Genomic DNA, 18,108 nt, shown 5'->3' on the forward strand with positions numbered 1-18,108 from the left:
TCGCACAATGCACGGTACGGCGGATGTCAGAACCTTTTTGAGCCTTCGGCGGAGAGCGGCGCTCATAACTGAAAGCTGCGCTCCTGTGTCAACGAGAGATCTAACAGGAATGCCATCAACTTCAATGTCCAGTAGGTTTTCACATGTAGGCAGGGTCAACAGAGGATTTGTGGGCCGGGTCAGAGTTGCAGCTTCACCCCCGGGAGCTGCACCGCCTAGTTTCCCGAAGCGAAGTGACCGGTTGCAGAAGGGGACAAAGAGCGGTGAACGAGAGGCAAACGGGGCCTACGACCTTGCGGAGACGGGGAGCGGCTGGATCTTGGTAGAGCACTGTCGACGTTGATGTTCCTAGTCGGCGTATAGGGCGAGAAAGGACGATTGTCTGGTACTTGGCGGCAGTGACTCGGAGACGACCACCGAGGAGGCGATGACCAATGGCTGCGGCAATGACGAGCGATGTGTCCAATACCGGAACAATTAAAACAGACAGGTTTATCATCCGCTGTGCGCCAGTCAGCTGGGTTGCGACGAGGGGGCGGAAAGCTTTGCGTGTGGGAGCGAGCGGCCGGAGAAATCTGATAGGTGTTTGTATGGCGGACCGAGCAGAGAGATGCAATGCTCAAACTTGCTATTTCCTCCCGAATGACCGCTTCTATAAGGGAGATAGCGGTCACGGTTTCCCGACAGTCAGAACGGACTGGAGCTGGAGCCGTGGCTTCAAGCTCACGGCGAGCGATGCGCGTGATTTCTTCCTGTCCTGTGGGCTGAACGAAGCGCGGTAGGTCTTTGCAAGAAGATGTCGCGGCGGTATTGGGCAATTGGTCGAAAGTATGAGCGACGCGGTGGCCTTTCGCTTGTTCGAAGTGCCGGCACTCCTTTATAATTGCATTCACAGTGGCACAATCCTTGCACATCAGGAGATTGAAGGCATCGTCTGCAATACCTTTCAATATGTGACCAATCTTGTTTGCCTCGGTCATGTTGTTATCAGCCTTGCGACAGAGGGCCAGCACATCCTGTATGTAGATGACATAGGATTCTGTGGAGGTCTCAGCGTGACACGCAAGTTCGTTTTTTGCCGCCAGCTGATCACCGACAGGTCTGCCAAACAGGTCTCGCATTTTTTCTTTGCAGACATCCCAGCTTTTAGGTCAGCTTCGTGTGTGTCGTACCATTGCCTCGCAGTTCCTCTTAGGTAAAATATCACGTTTGCTAGCATCATTGTTGGATCCCACCTGTTGTTGTCGCACACTCGTTCGTACATCGTAAACCAGTCCTTGACATCGGCGTTGTCCGTGCCACATAATGTCCCTGGGTCCCACTGATGAGTGAGAATGACTGTTGGCACGGGCTGCTGAGGCGTTGTCGCTTGTGTCGGTTGATTTGCCACTGTGGCGGCAGGTAGTTGACGTCAACTGCGAAGTTCCGTGATTGTACCCCGCACCTTCCCCCAAAATGTTGTTAGAAGAAAGCAGGCCCGCGAGTGTAAAATAACGTATGTTTACAACTGGCATATATGGCGTTCAGGCAACTGCCAGACTTCGTCTTTGTCTAGTCCGATCCAACTTCTCCGTTCCCTTCACCGTAACAATATTTTTGTGGTTACCGCCTTATTTAGAATACAAGAAAAGCTTGAATTACGAATTATTTGCAGCCTCGAGGCGGAAAAGTGGCTGGCCGTTATAAGGGTCTGGGCGGGGCTTCACTGCAGACTGAAGTTGTGTCCGGCAGCATTTTCTTTAATTAGCTCTGGAGTACTTATAGAGAAATATATTTTTACGGAACAAAAAGTTTTTTGTATCCCTCGTTTACTGCTCTACCAAGTGCCAAAAGCGATTCGCATTGTTATTTTGTAAGTTTCGTAATGATGCCTGGTTGCCAGTCCAATACAACCGCGTAGAGCGCAAGACGCTCCGGCTCTAGACGTACTGCGCCCACCGCGAAAGGTTAGAAAAATACCCGCATAAACACAGCAGAGAAGTGACTACGTCAGGCGGTTCGACTAACTGTAGAAGCGTCGTGCCAAACACACGGAATTGTCCACCACTTCCGGTGGCGTTTTCTATACTTCTTTTTTTTAAAGGATGTTCATCCGTAAATATTTTCATAAACCATTCTTAAATTTGTTATCTTTGCGTTTCCTTCCTGCTTGATTGTTCCCTTGGCTCTTTCCCTTAATAGGTCACTTAATTTCTGAACTCCTTGGAACTCCTGTTTCCAGTTGCCAATTTTGCACGATTAATGGTGTACAATTTGAGAAAAAACCAGAGGACGTAACTGGTGGCACTCATATTGCTTATGAGTTTAATGGTTATTGCAGTGTTTGAAGATGAATGCTGTTTCGACCTATTTTATTTTCCACCTTATCTAACCCATATCGGGGGTACATGGTCACGGGGATCTGCCAGCATTGCGGCGAGCCGTCACTCGAGGAAATGATGAAAACCCAGTTGGCATTCTCTCCAGTCGCAACTCGTTTCACGAGCCTACAGGCCAGCTGATTAAAAATTGAATCCCTTTCCTGGTCCATGGATTAGTCTAAACCGAGAAGGCTTGAATAACAGAGCAACAGCTATGCGAATGACCGTTGAATAGCCGGTGACAATAGAACGCATTTCGAGTTGATGGCGCGTGCACGAAATCTATGAAAAAAGTAGCCTTCACATCCCAAGAGATGCTGATAACTACCGCCATCCAAAAGTAGTGAAAAAGGCAGCAAAATGTTGACCTCTGAACAACTGTCATGTATCAAGATTGATGCAGCTACGCTTTAGGAATGTGTGAGGAGCGGTGGCCTGGGCAGGGAGGGGGGGGGGGGGGCTGGTCCGCTGCACTTCAGGGGGGGGGGGGCTCCAGTGACCCCCCCTTGGGTATGTGCCTAAGGTTACTCCGTTTCGTCTTAGCTCGGCACCTGTAACTTTCCGTACTGAAATCGACAGATTGCCTGGATTCAAGTGGCAGACCTATCAAGTCTACGTTGATAACGTCGCCTTCATTGCTTCAAATTTCGACGATCACTTTAACTGCCTTGCAACAGTACTACAGGCAATCATAAATCTGACCTGGCCCTGAAGGTGGACAAGTGATGCTTCGTTTACCCATTAATTCTGTTCCTGCACCTCATCACCAGCAAATAAGGAGCATTTCTTGATGTGCAGAGAAGTGCTGCATTGCAAACATTCCGCACCAAATCATCCGGAAATCACTGCGCAGGTTTCTTAGTCTCTGCCTCTGCCAGATTGCCTCGCCTATGGCTCTTCTCACTAAATCCGATGTCGAATATAAGGGGGAACACCGCAAGTGGAGGCATTGAGAAATTAAAAGGGCGCCTGCAGTGACCACCAGTACTCGCCAATTTCAACGAAGACGCCAATACCAAAATCCGCACTGACGCAAGCTGTGAAGGTCTCGGCGCTGTCCTAATCAAGAAGAAACACGCACATTAAAGGGTCATATCTTACGCTATTTAGTCGTCGTCGAGAGCAGAAGCCAAGTATCTAATGACAGAAAATGGATGGCTTGCCGTAATTTCGGCTACCGCCAAATTTCGCCCTTAGTAATAGGCAGGCCATTCAAATTCGTACGCCGCCATCATGCTCCGTGTTGGCTAGCCCACTTAAAGGACCCTCAGAATGCCAAGCATGGTGTAGCCTCCGACTGCAAGACTTTGACATCGCCGTCATATAAAAGCCCGGGCGAAAACACTGCGATATCTACTGCCTCTCCCGCGCTCATACTGACCCACCACCGCAATTCGACCAGGACAACGACACATTGATAGGGACAATAAGTACCGACGACTTCGCAAAACACCAGCGGGCTGACCCAGAGCTAAGAAGCATTGCCGACTTCAAGGAAGTGAACACGTACGTTGTTCCGAGACTACCAACGACACACCACACGATAGACAATGTCGGCGGGGTTCCCACTGCCGATCGAACCACCTTACCGAGCGTTTCAGCAGATCGGGATGAATTTGCCGGGACCCTTTTCGACGTCAATATTCAGAAACAACGGGATCATCGTGGTCACCGACCACCTTAAACACTATGCCGACACAAAAGCCCTGTCCGAAAATAATGTGGGGAAAGTACCGAAATTCTTCGTCGAGAACCTCCTGCTGCATCTTGGTGCGCCAGAAGTCGTCATGACTGACAAAGGAACAGCTTTGACATCTGAGCTTACTGAAGCCATCCTGCAGTATCGCCAGACAAGGCACCGGAGTACATTACTCACAGACGAATGGTCTAACGGAACGCCTGAACAAGACGTTTGCCGACATGTTAGTGATGTAAGTTCACGTCGAACGCAATACGGGACATGCCATCCTTCTGTACGTAACGTTCGCTTACAACACGGTGTGGCAAGAAAAAAGGGATGTCATGTCGTTTATGCTAGTCTACGGAAGAAGCCTTGCGTTGACTGACGCAGCTATGTGGACACATGTCACCGGTGGAGAAAACCTTAAAGTCGTTGCCTGTCTGCAGCGCGACGAGACGCTCGAGAACTCATCCGCCTCCGCATCAAGAACCAGCAAAGGACGGATAGCCGACAAACAACTTTTCGATGGCGCTACGTAGTGTGAGACTGCTCTGCCAGAACAGTCGAACAGCTGTTTTTATCCTGCAGTGAATATGTAGTTTAGCAACTGTGTGCATTCAGGCGAGCCTAGTGATGAGGGCTGTTGGCACTGTTTGCATGCCGTGAAATGCAGTCGTCTTAATCCTTGCTGACGATAAAGGCAACTTTCTTATAGATGCCGCAGTCGACCTCAAGAGCCAAAAAGTAGCTCTCGCAACCGGTTAGCTACAAGGCTCAGCCTCACTTCCCATCAGCCCAAGCCAAAACAATCTGCTACGATGCTGCCATGTCGCTCATCAAGTGAGACAGAGCCAATGCCACTGATCTCGCAGGTTTCACCGCCGAGCTCATCAGAGAGGACCACGCCGCCATATCGACAGTACGCGCTCTAAAGAAGATAATATTCAACGCCTTCTCATCGACATTCCTACGAAACGCACCCGTTCGTCATCAGCTTCCACGACCCCAGAACAGGATGCAACTTCGTATGGTACTGCCAGCGCCAAGCCACCAGTAGTAATGATGCGGCATTCACGTCCGACATTGTTCAAGGTACGCAGCTTTGGACTGTCTTTATGCAACAATTTGCCTTGACCTAACGCAAATGGCCAACAGAACTCTAAACGTGGCGATACTACCCAACCTATCCACAACACTGCCTACGTTTAGCCGTTACGCAGGCCACGTGGCTCTTCGCTGGGTGGAAGTTCATGAGCGAATCCAACAGTTGGCATCGTGGTACCCTGCAGTGCTTCTGGCGATAGCACTGGGTAAGCTCGGCGGCCATACAACAGACTGGATATTCACTACGGTTAGTCCATTCACAACGGGGCCCGAGTGGAAGAAACCTTTCCTTGATCATCTTGGTGAGCAACAACCGCTCATCCAGTGGCAGGGACGTGTAGCAGCTCATACCCAAAGAAGAGGCGAGGCGTCGGTGAACTTCGCATTCGAAAAACTGAAGATTATCTACAGGTGTCCTGTTCAGCTGACTGACAACGGACGCATTTAGTGTCTGATACAAGGAATTCACGACGACCACATGATTGCGGCAATCACGGTATAGCGACCAAGGACCGTGGATAATTTCATTAACACTGTGACAGAAGTGGACCGTGCAAAGACCTCAATCCCGTCACCTGCACATCGCGGACCACCGAGACTCTTCCAACGGTGCAAGCGCACACCGCCCATGTAGCAAAATTTTACCGTTCTGTCACGAACCAGCACAAAAACCAGGCTCTGCATCCTCAGCCTGTATCACCACCACATATGCGCATGGCCAACCTGCCACCATCTGAACAGGAAGCCAGGTACGAGGTCATTTCATCCAAGTACGGTTCGCCAGAATATCGCAAAGGTCAAGACTCGAACGACGCTGTTTGTTACAAGTGTAGCAAAAAAGCTGACCTTGCTAGCAAGTGCACCGAACCAGCACAGTCGCCCAACACGCCGACAATACTAAATATACCAATGGCACACGCTGGTCATGTTGCAGGTATCTTGCTGGGCTCCAAGCTCACACACGCTGTAGTGACAGCCAATATGCCAGATCACTGAGTAGCCCGTGCCTTTCCAGACATTGCGTCGGACGTAATTATTTTGCCACACACACAGCAAGAAATCTCGAAGTAGGACAATGAACCAAACCACCATTATTTGGAGCCGAAGGAAGCGCAGGGATGCCCGAGGGGTGCACATTCATGAAAATAAATAAAGGCTCATTATCTGCAATCGTTGCAGCTGATGTACCCAAACAGAATGTTCTTCCACTAAACCTAGGAGAGGACTGGTTCTACGCTGCACAAGTGCAGCGTCCATCAAGACCCCTCAGCTACCTGTCATTTGCCAGCTTTCCAAAAATGTCTCAGTGCAATGCAAAGAGGAACTGATGCCGCGAATAGCAAGTGCTCTGATCCTCAACACGTTAGCTTTAGCATACTTATGCTGTCCAGGCAGAACCACTTGAAATGAAACACAAACCTGATGGGAATGAGCCATTGTGGAGCAAGATCACCAACACAACAATTACTGACGTGCAACAGGCACGTTTTACTGTCGTCCTGCAAGCTAATTCCAGAGTAGACCACCTATTTGTAGATTCGACTAGCCAGCCCCTTGTTCGTATTACTGTTAACCTACAACTCATACCTGAAAGCCTGGAGGCTATGAAATGTGCCGTGAAACAGCATGCCTTTCTCTTCACTACCATTCCTGATGACACTGGACATTATAATTGAATTCAGCTTGAGATTAGGCTCCTACTTGATGCCAAAGCGTTTGGGCGAAAGCCTAATCGTTACCCCTGGAGATATTGACAGTTTCTGGAGACCCAGACGTCAACATTGCTACCGAAGGACATAATACAAATATCACCTTGACTATGGATATTCCCAGCTGGTATAGAGACTCAGAAGTACAAAAAAGGGCTCTGTGTGAGCTATATGTCCCTCAATTGCATGACTCTCAACGTCCTAATACCACTGCCCCACGCCAACTACCTTTTAACGACCTTGCCAGAAGGTACCTGTTCGCCTTTCTGGAACTATGATGTGCCTATTGACATAATCATATATGGTCATCTGGTTAATTTTCTCGAAACTAATTCATTTTTCACATCAGCGCAGCGTGGTTTCGAGAGACAATACTCGTGCGAAACACAGGGCATCTTGTTGACGCACAAGTTACAATGCATTCTAGCTCAATCGTCATTTGCTTACTGCATTTTCCTAGATTTGTCTAAAGCATTTGTTGAAGTATGTCACAAGCTATTACTATAAAAACTGAGCCTTCGTATTCTTGACTGTAACCTCTTAAATTGCATAGAATGTTTTCTAACCAATCGTTTTCAGTTCGCCAGTGCTAACAACCATAACTGTGCTTTTACTAAAAAAATGTTCAGGTGTACCACAGGGTTCTGTACTAAGTCCTCTTTTATTTATTATCTATACTAACGACCTTCCTTTAGAAATATCCTCAAATGTTCTCCCTTTTGCCGATGATCCCGCTGTTTTTCATAAATTATGTCACTACGATGACATAACTGTACTGCAGGCCGATCTAAACATTATTTCTAGCTGGTGTAAGAAATGATTAACAGAACTTAATATTAACAAATGCCAAGTAATAAGAATATCCCCAACAGCTCATGCCTTACCTAAGTACTACCTGGATAACATTGCCCTTGAATCCATTGACAAATATAAATACCTGGGAGTTCATATTACACCTAACCTGTCATGGGCTGTTCATACTAATTACGTAATTGACAATGCCAACCGGACGTTAGGGTATTTGCGCCGAAATTTTCATTCCGCTATGCCAACTTTAGGACTACTGCTGTGTACGACACTAATACACCCAGAATTAGAATATGCATGCACTGTTTGAAATTGATGCCAAGTTAACCTAATTAATTCTCTTGAACTTGAACAAAACAAAAACTTGAACAATGGTAAAAGAGCTTTCCTCCCTCTAGGTGAAAACATCCAGCATAAATGCCCCTCATCAAAGGATGTTACTTGCAGTTCTAGGAACCTGATAGAATGTTTGCTTGGAAGTCCATGAATGAAATTAAGAGTGCGTGAAGAAGGTTTAAAATCAGTCAATGTATCGCCTGCTGCTGCGGGCAGAGTGTCGTTAGGTAAAAGCTCTAAAATACTAAATAACCGTCTACATTACGTAAAACCTTTGCACACACGCTTGTTTTTAACGAAGTCTTGAAGTGTCCTGTCAAATATTGCTAAAAAATCTGGAAGAGCACTCGAGCAACACAATAGCCAATACATATTCATTTTTTTCTGAACGATGAAGCAGCTTTTGAATGCAACAATAGTGGATGGCCGATAAAAGGATAAGAGTTCTAGAAAGGCATCCACCGACATACCCCATACCCAATCCTTTGTTTTTTAGGACTGTTTGTTTCCTCCAAATATATACCAACTAGCCCAGATCTAAACCATTCTTTTATCGATCCTTTATCCACAACTTTTCGAAGTTGGCATTGCCACTTGAAACTGCCCTTCGGAAAACTCATTTTCAGTGAATCTCCGCCTACAAAACACGCCTTCGAGGCAATTCCAAATGCCCTCACGTCCGCCCCTATGCTGAGCCTATTTGACGCTGATACACCTACCACAGTCTCAAACAGTGCTTCAGAAATCTCTGCTTACTGAGGGACAAAACGGAAAAGATGTCGTCGTAGAATATGTTAGCAGGTAGCTTACACAAGCACAGCAAAAAATGCACAGCAATGTTTGAAAGGCTTTGGCCATGCATTAGACAACGCATTGGACAAAGTTCAGGCACTGCCTACTCTGCCAAGACTTTCATCTACTGAGAGTTAACTGCTTAATAGCCTGTCTAACAACACATTTCAAGTCTTCCCGATGTTTTACAAGGATGCTGCCCGATCTTGCAGAGACTGACTTCTCTGTCGAGCACCAACCAGGACGACCAAACCATGCAACTGATACGCTATCACGTTACTCGTGTGGTCATTCGAACTGAAGGAGAGATATCTAAGGCCATCTGCGCTCGACTGATGCCTGGAGAGGGCACACGAGACCTTGTCTTGATAGATGACATTATCTGCAAGTTTGTCAGTGCAAACTTGGCACGATTGTCGTCGCAGCAAAGACGCAACAGCAAGTACTTGATCTCACCCACGATGTCAGTGGTCACGTGGAGACGTCACTTGCACTCAAAGCTCAAATTGGTGGCCAAAAATGGCCGCTACAGCAGCTAAGTGCATTCTAGCATGTCAAGTCTGTCACGTACGCAACCGGCCCACAGCGAAGTCGGTCGGCCCCATGTGCTTTATGCCAACAAGCGAGGTCCCTTTCAGTACCATAGTACTTGAATACATGACAGTGATGGCAGTTTAGGAAGAGAAACATGTTCTGAATGGCAATGACTTCACGACAAAGTACGTTGTCCACGCTGCTGTGCCAACGTCAACGAAAGATGTGTTGTAGCATTTGCATTCAGTGTTTATTTGTGTAATTTGAAGCCACAGATCACTTTGCGCGATGAGGCTAAGTCATTTGAACACAGTCAGTTCAAGAACTTTATCCATGTGCACGGTGTTAATCTGCATTTCTCTGTTGCCCTTCGCGCAACCAGTGATGGAGTCATTTACCAAGCCAATCGCACACTAGTGACAATGATTGAGAAGATGTGTAACGGCACCCGTGACTATGAGCGACTAAATTGCTCTGCTGTCAACATCACCCGTCACGGCAGTACTGAGTTTTCCCTTTTCACTTGCTTTTTGGAATATTTCTCAAATTTCCTTACCGAAAAGCTCACCCACCTCAAGTTTCTCACCCCTCCGATAAGCTCTTAGCCCTTCGAGGTCTACGTATGTAAGCTATAAATGATTGAGAAGATGCACAAGCAGAGAGGCCGATCATCTATGATAGAACCGCAGCGTGTCATTGAGCCGCCGATTATTTGTGGATTCGAAGACAGGAGCCAATACTTTATGCTATTGAGAAACTCGCGCGACAGTTCAAAGGTCTATATCAAGTAATTCCACAGAAGACACCAGTGACATATGAGATCCGCCACGTCACAAACTCCACTACGTCTATGCAGGAAACTCGAGTTGGTCAGGTAAGCCAAATTAAAAAGCACCTTCCTCGATATTTTGATCCTATCCTTGCTGCGCCTGCACAAGAAGATCAAGCACTGACACTAGGTGTGTTCAAGACTGCAGATGCGACTACTGCTCCCAAAATGGCGGATTCTGACTTTCAAAATGCAATGGTATCTGTATAAGGCAGCAAAAAAAAGGACGCAAGAAGAAAGGAAGACCAGCGGTAACCATAAAAAAACAAAAATTTATTTCCAGTAAATGCTACATAGGCGAAATCGCAGGAAGCAACAATGAGCGCTTAAGAGAGTACCGAAGAAATTATCATAGTGTATCAAACAAGGATTTTCTTGCTTTTCATTGCAAAACGTGTCCATGTCGCTTATGTTACTCCACTTCTAAAAGAAACCACTATTATTGATAGGGATAAGCGCGAGTGTGTATATTATTAGAAACTGAGCAAATCCTCCTGGCCGATGATCAGTGCATCTCACTATAACAGTCCCTATCATTCTCCGCGGGAGAGTTAGATTATTGGCGCATGCTATGAAAGCTGACCGCATTTGCCATATGTGATTTGGGTTGTCTTGTAATTTCTTGATGTACCAGTTTGATGTGTAATATGCGTGTATCTTCATGGGTATCGCTGTGCGCGTGATTGTTTAGAAATATTCGTTAGACCAATCCGTGAAATAAATTTGAATTGTTCCTAGCTAGCGCTTGTCTTCGTCTTGATTTCTTCTTGTGTCCTCGTTTTTCTGGAGTATTCAGATACCATTCCATGATGACTGACCAACAAACCCATATCGCCAGCCTAGCGGAACCTCAAGACAGCCAACAAGACCAAAGATCCCGACGTCACCGTGTCGTGTGCCGCCACCTTCTGGACTATGACTTATCTGATTAGTAGTGCCTTCCTTCCAAGAGGACTTGGAGTTGCGGTGGGGTGGGAACTGCTCTGCCAGAACAATCGGACAGCTGTATTTAGCCTGCCGTGACTAAGTAGTCTGGCAACTGTGTGTATTTGTAGGAGCCGAGCGATGATGGTCGGTACCGCTGTATTCATGCCGGCAAATGTCGCCTTAATCCTTGCTGTTTATAACAGCTACTCTCTCAAAGCGGAATTTCAGCCAAGTGACCCTGCTTGGGTTTAGTCCCCGATACGCCGACGAGTACTAAGAAGCATTTGTGACTATATCAGTGCCTACGAGATCATCCGATGTCCTAGCACACTAAATTAAGAGGTCGTACTAGGAAGCCATCAGCAATTACAACGCGCCCCTCGGGACCAGAAGTTTTCCATGTTTGGCGCCTTATCCCCTTCTAACACTGCTTACCACCTGTCTGACTTTGTTTTTTTTTGCTGGTTATTTTTTTGAGTACGTGTGCTTTGGTTTTTACAGCAAAGGTGTTTATGCCTTACATTCCGTTAAATTTTTCTTCTGTGCGAGCATTGCCTACGGTCTCGAAATTGAAATAATATCGCTTGATTCTAAGCAAAACTTGATATGCCTCATCACTTGCATGCGCATGTTGAGTAAATTGGACATCATTAAGCACCACTTTCAAACTCGCTAAGCTATCAGGTAGACAACAAACGTTTCTCAAATATTTACCGCTTTTCAGCCCACGTCGGCTATGCCTACGCTCACACCACCCTCTCTTTCCAACATTCTAAGCTCGTGCGCACCTCGTTTCCTTCCGATCTCCCGACGTGGCGGCACCGTCATGCCTGGCTAGTGACCGGTCTCCCTGCGCGTTTCTATAAATAAAACCACAGGGACAAGCAACCGTTTTTCATTTACAATTTCTCTTAGAACTCCGGAGGAGCAGAGCGCTAACGAAGAGCGACTGGTTCGCAAAGCTAAGCGATCGAAAAACTCTCAGTTGGGGAATGAGTACCATATCGGCATTTTTAGCATTTAAAAATGCAGCATGTGAAGGGAATGATGTCTTTTTTTTTTCAAAGAAGCTCTCCCATCATTACTTATAAAAAAATCTAAAAAGTTTTGGAACATAGTTGGTGGTTCTAAAGACAGTACAATCTCGATAAACAATAATGACGGTGACCCTATTCCACTTTCTCAATGTTGTTCCCTGTTACACGAAACGTTGACAATGTCTTTTTGCCAAGTGTCATGTGTGCATTGTAGAATGGATTACCCACCGATGGATCCTGTGATTGTAGATTCCTTTGGTGTGTTGCATGTAATCAAAAACTTGAAATTGCCCTCGTCATGCATAACGGACGGTATCAAGTCAAATTGTTTGAAGAACCCTGCAATGTACTCCTCTATTATATTAACAGAACTTGTTCATGGTCGATCGCTTCTGCCCAGTTGCGTGGTGATTAAGAGGTGGGCAAGGTGTTACCGCTTTTCAAGTCTGGGGACGTCAATTCGCCATATAATTACAGACCTATATCATTACCTAGCATTCCTTGCAAACTATTAGAATATGTTATTTACTCATGTGTAGTAATGTTCCTCGAGTGTTATGCATTCTTTACGACGAAACAGCATGTGTTTCATAAATCATTTTCGTGTGAGACGCAACTAATTCGCTTGACTAATGAACTTTTCGCTGCTCGTGACAACGGCTGTTTTGTGTGCTGCATATTCCTGGACTTTCTGAAAGCGTTTGACCACGTCTGTCACCCTCTATTTCGTTTAAAGCTAAGGAAAAAAAATCACTCGTAACATTTTTGCCTGGAATAATTTTTTTTAATAAGAGAACACAATTTGTGACAGCTAACAATTTTGGTTCCTCTTCCTGTCAAGTTACTTCCGGTGGGCCGTAGGGTTCTGCCCTCAGCCCACTTTTTATTTTTAGCCTACATTAATGACCTGGATAATTCAGTTCAATCATCCATCAGCGTGTACACTAATGAATGCGTAATTTATTGCATAATATTATCTGACACTGATCTTGCAGCATTTTAATCTCAGCTCTACGCTATATAACTAACTGGTGGAACGCATGACAAATGCATTTGAACGTTATGAAGTGTAAAGTAAAGAGAATCCCCCGAAAAGCTTCTTATAACGCTGCCTTTCTATAACATTGATGGCTCTGTACTAGACGAGGTTACCGCGTATAAGTATATAGGTGTTCACCTGACTGCTAACCTTTCTTGGCAAACCCATGTCAACTACATCAATGCTAACAATACTAACCGCACGTACGTTTCTTACGCCGCAACTTTTCAAGGGCACCATCGTCTCTGAAATTAGCTATGTGCAAAACACTTGTAAGCTATAGGCTTATATATGCATGCTGTTTCTCGGATCCCAGTAAAGAATATCTTATTAACCAACTATAACAACTACGAAGCCGCACTGCGCGTTTCAAGCAGTCAAATTATTTCTGCTCTTGAAGTGCATCGTCAATGAAACACGTTTTGAAACTTCCTAACCTTCCTCTGTGAAGAAGAGTGTTTCGGTTACTCTTATTTCATATAATTTTTCATTATCGACACCTGAAAAATGAACTTTTTAATTAGCTATGTTATTTGTATTGTCGTACTAATCCCCACCATAAAGTTGAAATCAACCTGCCGTGGTTGCTCAGTGGCTATGGTGTTCGGCTGCTGAGCACGAGGTCGCGGGATCGAATCCCGACCACGGCGGCAGCATTTCGATGGGGGCGAAATGCGAGAAACGCCCGTGTACTTAGATTTATGTGCACGTTAAAGAACCCCAGGTGGTCGAAATTTCCGGAGTCCTCCACTACTGCGTGTCTCATAATCAGAAAGTGGTTTTGGCATGTAAAACCCCATAATTTCGAAGTTAAAATTCTTTTTCGCCACACTAACACATTTTCCGGTTCATTCTTGCCAAAGACATCGAGGGAATGGTACCACCGTCCCACCTCCGTCGTCACCATTCCAAGCGTTTCTGCTTTTAAATCCGCTGTCGACAATTATTATTGTATTTACTAGCCACCAACAATTCCAACAATTCTGTATTTTTTCCCTCCCACTCCCGTCGGTAACGCTTCAGTCAATGAAGGTAATAAAACTAATATATAAATTTAAAAAAAAATATGCCGATGTATGCGCGGCTGACCCGCACATCAGATTTTAGACCGAACACCGAGTGTGCTCACCGCTATCCTTCTGTTTGAGTGTTACTCATTTTTCTGTGCACAGGTTCGCCCAACAAAATGTTCGTTCAGTGAGTCACAGTATCGCTGCTGTGTTGTTTAAGGTCACTACAGTGTGATAATATTTTGAAGCACGCAACATCTGATATTTCGGGAGGCTTTACATTTTAGAAACCATAATATATGTGTTTGGTTTTTGTGTCGCGCTTCTTCGTTGCAATTTTTTCGGACGGACAGCCAGACGCAAAGCTAAATTTTCCATTATAACATTCGAAAGTTCTTTGATTGAAAGTTTGCATTGTGATTTTTTTTCGTTTTAAACATATGGGTTTCTGCACGGAAGAATCACTCTCCTTTGTCTTGCATGCAGTGAAGGAGGTGCGAAACTTCCTGAAGTGCGCGGAGCTGCGGGTAATTGTGTCAAACTCTTATAGCCTCTTCATACGAATTCTGTGGGAATTGGAGAAAGCTCTACGCGTCATCAGGAAAGGACGTTGGAGCAAATCACATTGACTGCTAATAAAGACGGGGACAGGGGGAGAGAACGCATAAACGACACGGGCGGTAACCTTCAATTGGTTTGTTCACGGCAACCTGTGCCAATATATAGACCCCAGAAGCCGTAACCGTTCCCCAGAAGTAAAACCAATTATGGTCAAAGTTTGCAGCGTCTACATTGAATAGTGTCCTGCCGAAATTCTGAATGACTTCATGTCATTGCATCGTACTGTCCTAATATAGTACACATTCAAGTGTGACATCCGACATGGTTAGTTTTAACGTTTGAAATTCAGGAAGCCTCTGCGCACGTTCTGGCGGTTCTAACAGCTCAACGTTGCAAGGTTATGTGCACAAAGCTGTCCGTGACAGCAGCTAATAAAATATCAATGCCAAGGGATGCGTTGCGATATTCAGTCAGAGTGAAAATTTCCCGTCTCTGCATACTTCTAATGGCGCGAACTGTGATGACAACGAGCTGGCGGAGGACTCTGAACCTTTCAATCGTCCCCGCTGCCGCAATTGCTTGCCATTACGGGTGACACTTCTGAAAGATCTTTAGGATTGTCAACTCATCAGGATTCAAAATTTAGGCTCCTATTCAGAAACAAATCACTCTGTGTCATGATAAGGCGTCGAAAATGCAAACGCGTAAACAACGCAGCTAAGAGAAAGAGAAAGGCAAAAGAAAGACAAGGAGGCTAACCAGAGATTATTTCCTGTTGGATACCCTGTACTCAGGGAGGGGCAACGGGATTGGATGCATAAGAGAGAGAAGAGGATAAAAAAGGAGATAAAATGAAGCATAGCTAAAGTAATAGAGGCAGTGTTTGGAGCTGAATAGTATCTGCAAATTTTGTATTTGTTTTTAGACAATATTTGATGACAACATAAAACTTTTTTTTTTAAGACTGCGTCCTGCTTTCGCAGCATTTCCTCATGTACATGACTACAAAGTGCAAAAGGCTTAAAAAGTTGCGCATGGTTGACCGCTACATATATTTTGGAAAAACGCGTTTTAACAAAGTATATGTCACGCACATGGAAATGGGTGATTGGTTCTTGCTCACAAACACTGGCCGTTTGAATTCTCGTACAAAGACATTTTCTTTTCAATATTTTCCTTACTCTATTGTCTTAAAGTTTCCGCAGTAAGTGAGAAAGCATGCTTCCTCACTTATTGAGCATGCTCTCATCCGGTAAACACAACGACAAACGGTAAGATGGTACGAATTTTCCTAGATGTTGCTTCATCCATCTTATGCGAAAAGTAGATAAAACTTTTTTTTTCGCTAACAATTTAACGGAGAGACTGGCGCCTGGAGCAAGCGCTGCCTACTTTTCTTCTCTGACGTTATAATTGTGGCCGAAATTATGGACAGCACTCAAGTGATGGTAAGGAAAATTGCAGTGACATCATTTGTGAAGTTCACGTGCATAGAATGTTCATGATCACAAGCTATAATAGTTATTGAGCAGGCGCAAACGAGATCTTACTTGAAGGCCTCATTCCATCACAACTGCAGCACAAACATGGAAAAACAACAAAACGAAGAAGAGAGAAAATGAAGGAAAAGAATATCAAGCATACTACAATATTTATTAGAAAAGGAACGATTCAAATGTAGCTTGAAAATATCAGACAACGAAGATGGTTTAGTGTGCTGTGCATTTTTTTCATAGAGCTTGTGTGTGCTGTGAAAGATTTTCCAAGAGATTAAGCAGTATAGCTTTACGAAGAATAACACAGAAGAAAGTATTGTCATAGTCAGCCCGCCGGATTTCTTATACAATCAGCAGACAACAACGTGGTACATGTAATGTGTGATATTCTAGAGTGAAAGTCTATCAAATAAAAATAAATGCTTACGCTCTCCGTTGTACAGAAACTTGGCGATATAGCACGTTTCGTAATCGGTGTAGAGGATTTCTGCCGTTTCAGCGTGATCAGGATCTGTAACAGAAATTTTCGCCGATTACAACAATGAGCACCTTGATCCGCACCATCGCATTTATGTGCCTATGATGGGCATGTAGAGGCCGAAAACTGACCAAGCGAATGTTGATGGGTGTCGCGTAACCTGTTTTGTAATCTTGGCAATTTAGCACTGACCATTCTTTTCTCAAGTAATGCTACCAAAAGCGTATCTCCAACGCGCACTAACATTATTGTTCTATTCATTCTTAGAGCATTGCGAAAGGCTTGTCACATTTTTCAAGTAAAAAATCGTGGACCAGATAGAAAATGCCCATTTCTGACAATCCTTCTGTAACAGCATTATACGACAATCAGAATTAGGTTAGAGCATTTATTGCCCTGATGCAAAGCTACGGAGGCTGCTGAATGAGTTAGAGTACGTACGCTTATTCAAACGGACACTCGCACTACAAGAAAATATTAAGTGGAGGTAGATGAAAGAATTAGACATGCGTAAAAAAATTCGCACTTCCACCCGAAAGGCGAAGCACCGTTTGCGACAGCAAATTAGTACATAGGTGTATGAAGTAAGGATAGTAGTTTTATAACGTATAACCTTGCTTACATTCACTTACGAACTAAATTAACAATGATAGAATATGTAAGCATGACTCAACGAGGACGTAAAAAGAAGCAGACGCACAGACACAGCGCTGTCTTTGTGTGTTTCTTTCTACGCCCTTGTTCAAACGCGCTTACACATTCTATCATGGATTCAACCCAACTTGCCCGTCCACGTGTTTCAACTAACTTAACCAGCATGGTGTCACGTGCGCACAGCTGAACATGAACACATCTCGCTCGATGACGCGGAAACTCGCTGTGAAAAATCTGTAGTGAAGAATCCCGGTAGCAGCAAGTGAATTGACCTTCATGCACGTCTCGCTTACGTACTCGCAGTTCATCATTTGCCCCCCATGCGAAAAGCGACCGTCGCGGTCGCATGAAAACTTTCTTTCAGCGACGACAAGAAATGGAGCTCCTCAGGTGCATCTCGGCGTTCACGTACGCACATAATAGGGTCTCATGCGCACTACATGAACAACTTCATCGCGAGGACGACGACGGTGCGAACCGAGGTCAGAACTGCAGGGGACGGCTTCGTAGGTAACGTCACTGAGGCGGCGTGTAACCTTGTAGGGACCAAAATACTGGCGGAGCAACTTTTCCGAGAGTCCACGGCGACGGATGGGCGTCCATAATCAAAATGGGCCCCATAATGATGGGCCCCATAATCAAAACAGTTTTGATTATGGGGCCCCATCATCTTTCAGTCCCGCTTGATGTAATATTCTCTTTTAGTGTTTAACGTGCACCTAAACACTGTACACAAGCACTCTTTCACAATGTC

The 18,108-nt window shown here is 45.2% G+C and overlaps 1 protein-coding gene across 1 annotated transcript in view; it reads right to left on the bottom strand.

Moving 5' to 3' along the window:
- The window catches only part of LOC139047589 (uncharacterized), a 114,462-nt gene that overhangs the window by 50,584 nt on the left and 45,770 nt on the right, over window positions 1-18,108 (bottom strand). Inside the window, exon 4 of the mRNA XM_070521455.1 lies at window positions 16,650-16,733. Within this exon, the coding sequence (XP_070377556.1) occupies window positions 16,650-16,733 (84 nt within the window). The remainder of the gene's footprint in view (window positions 1-16,649; window positions 16,734-18,108) is intronic.

Source organism: Dermacentor albipictus, chromosome 7 (assembly GCF_038994185.2).
Source record: "Dermacentor albipictus isolate Rhodes 1998 colony chromosome 7, USDA_Dalb.pri_finalv2, whole genome shotgun sequence".
In the NCBI taxonomy this organism is placed as follows: Eukaryota; Metazoa; Arthropoda; class Arachnida; order Ixodida; family Ixodidae; genus Dermacentor; species Dermacentor albipictus.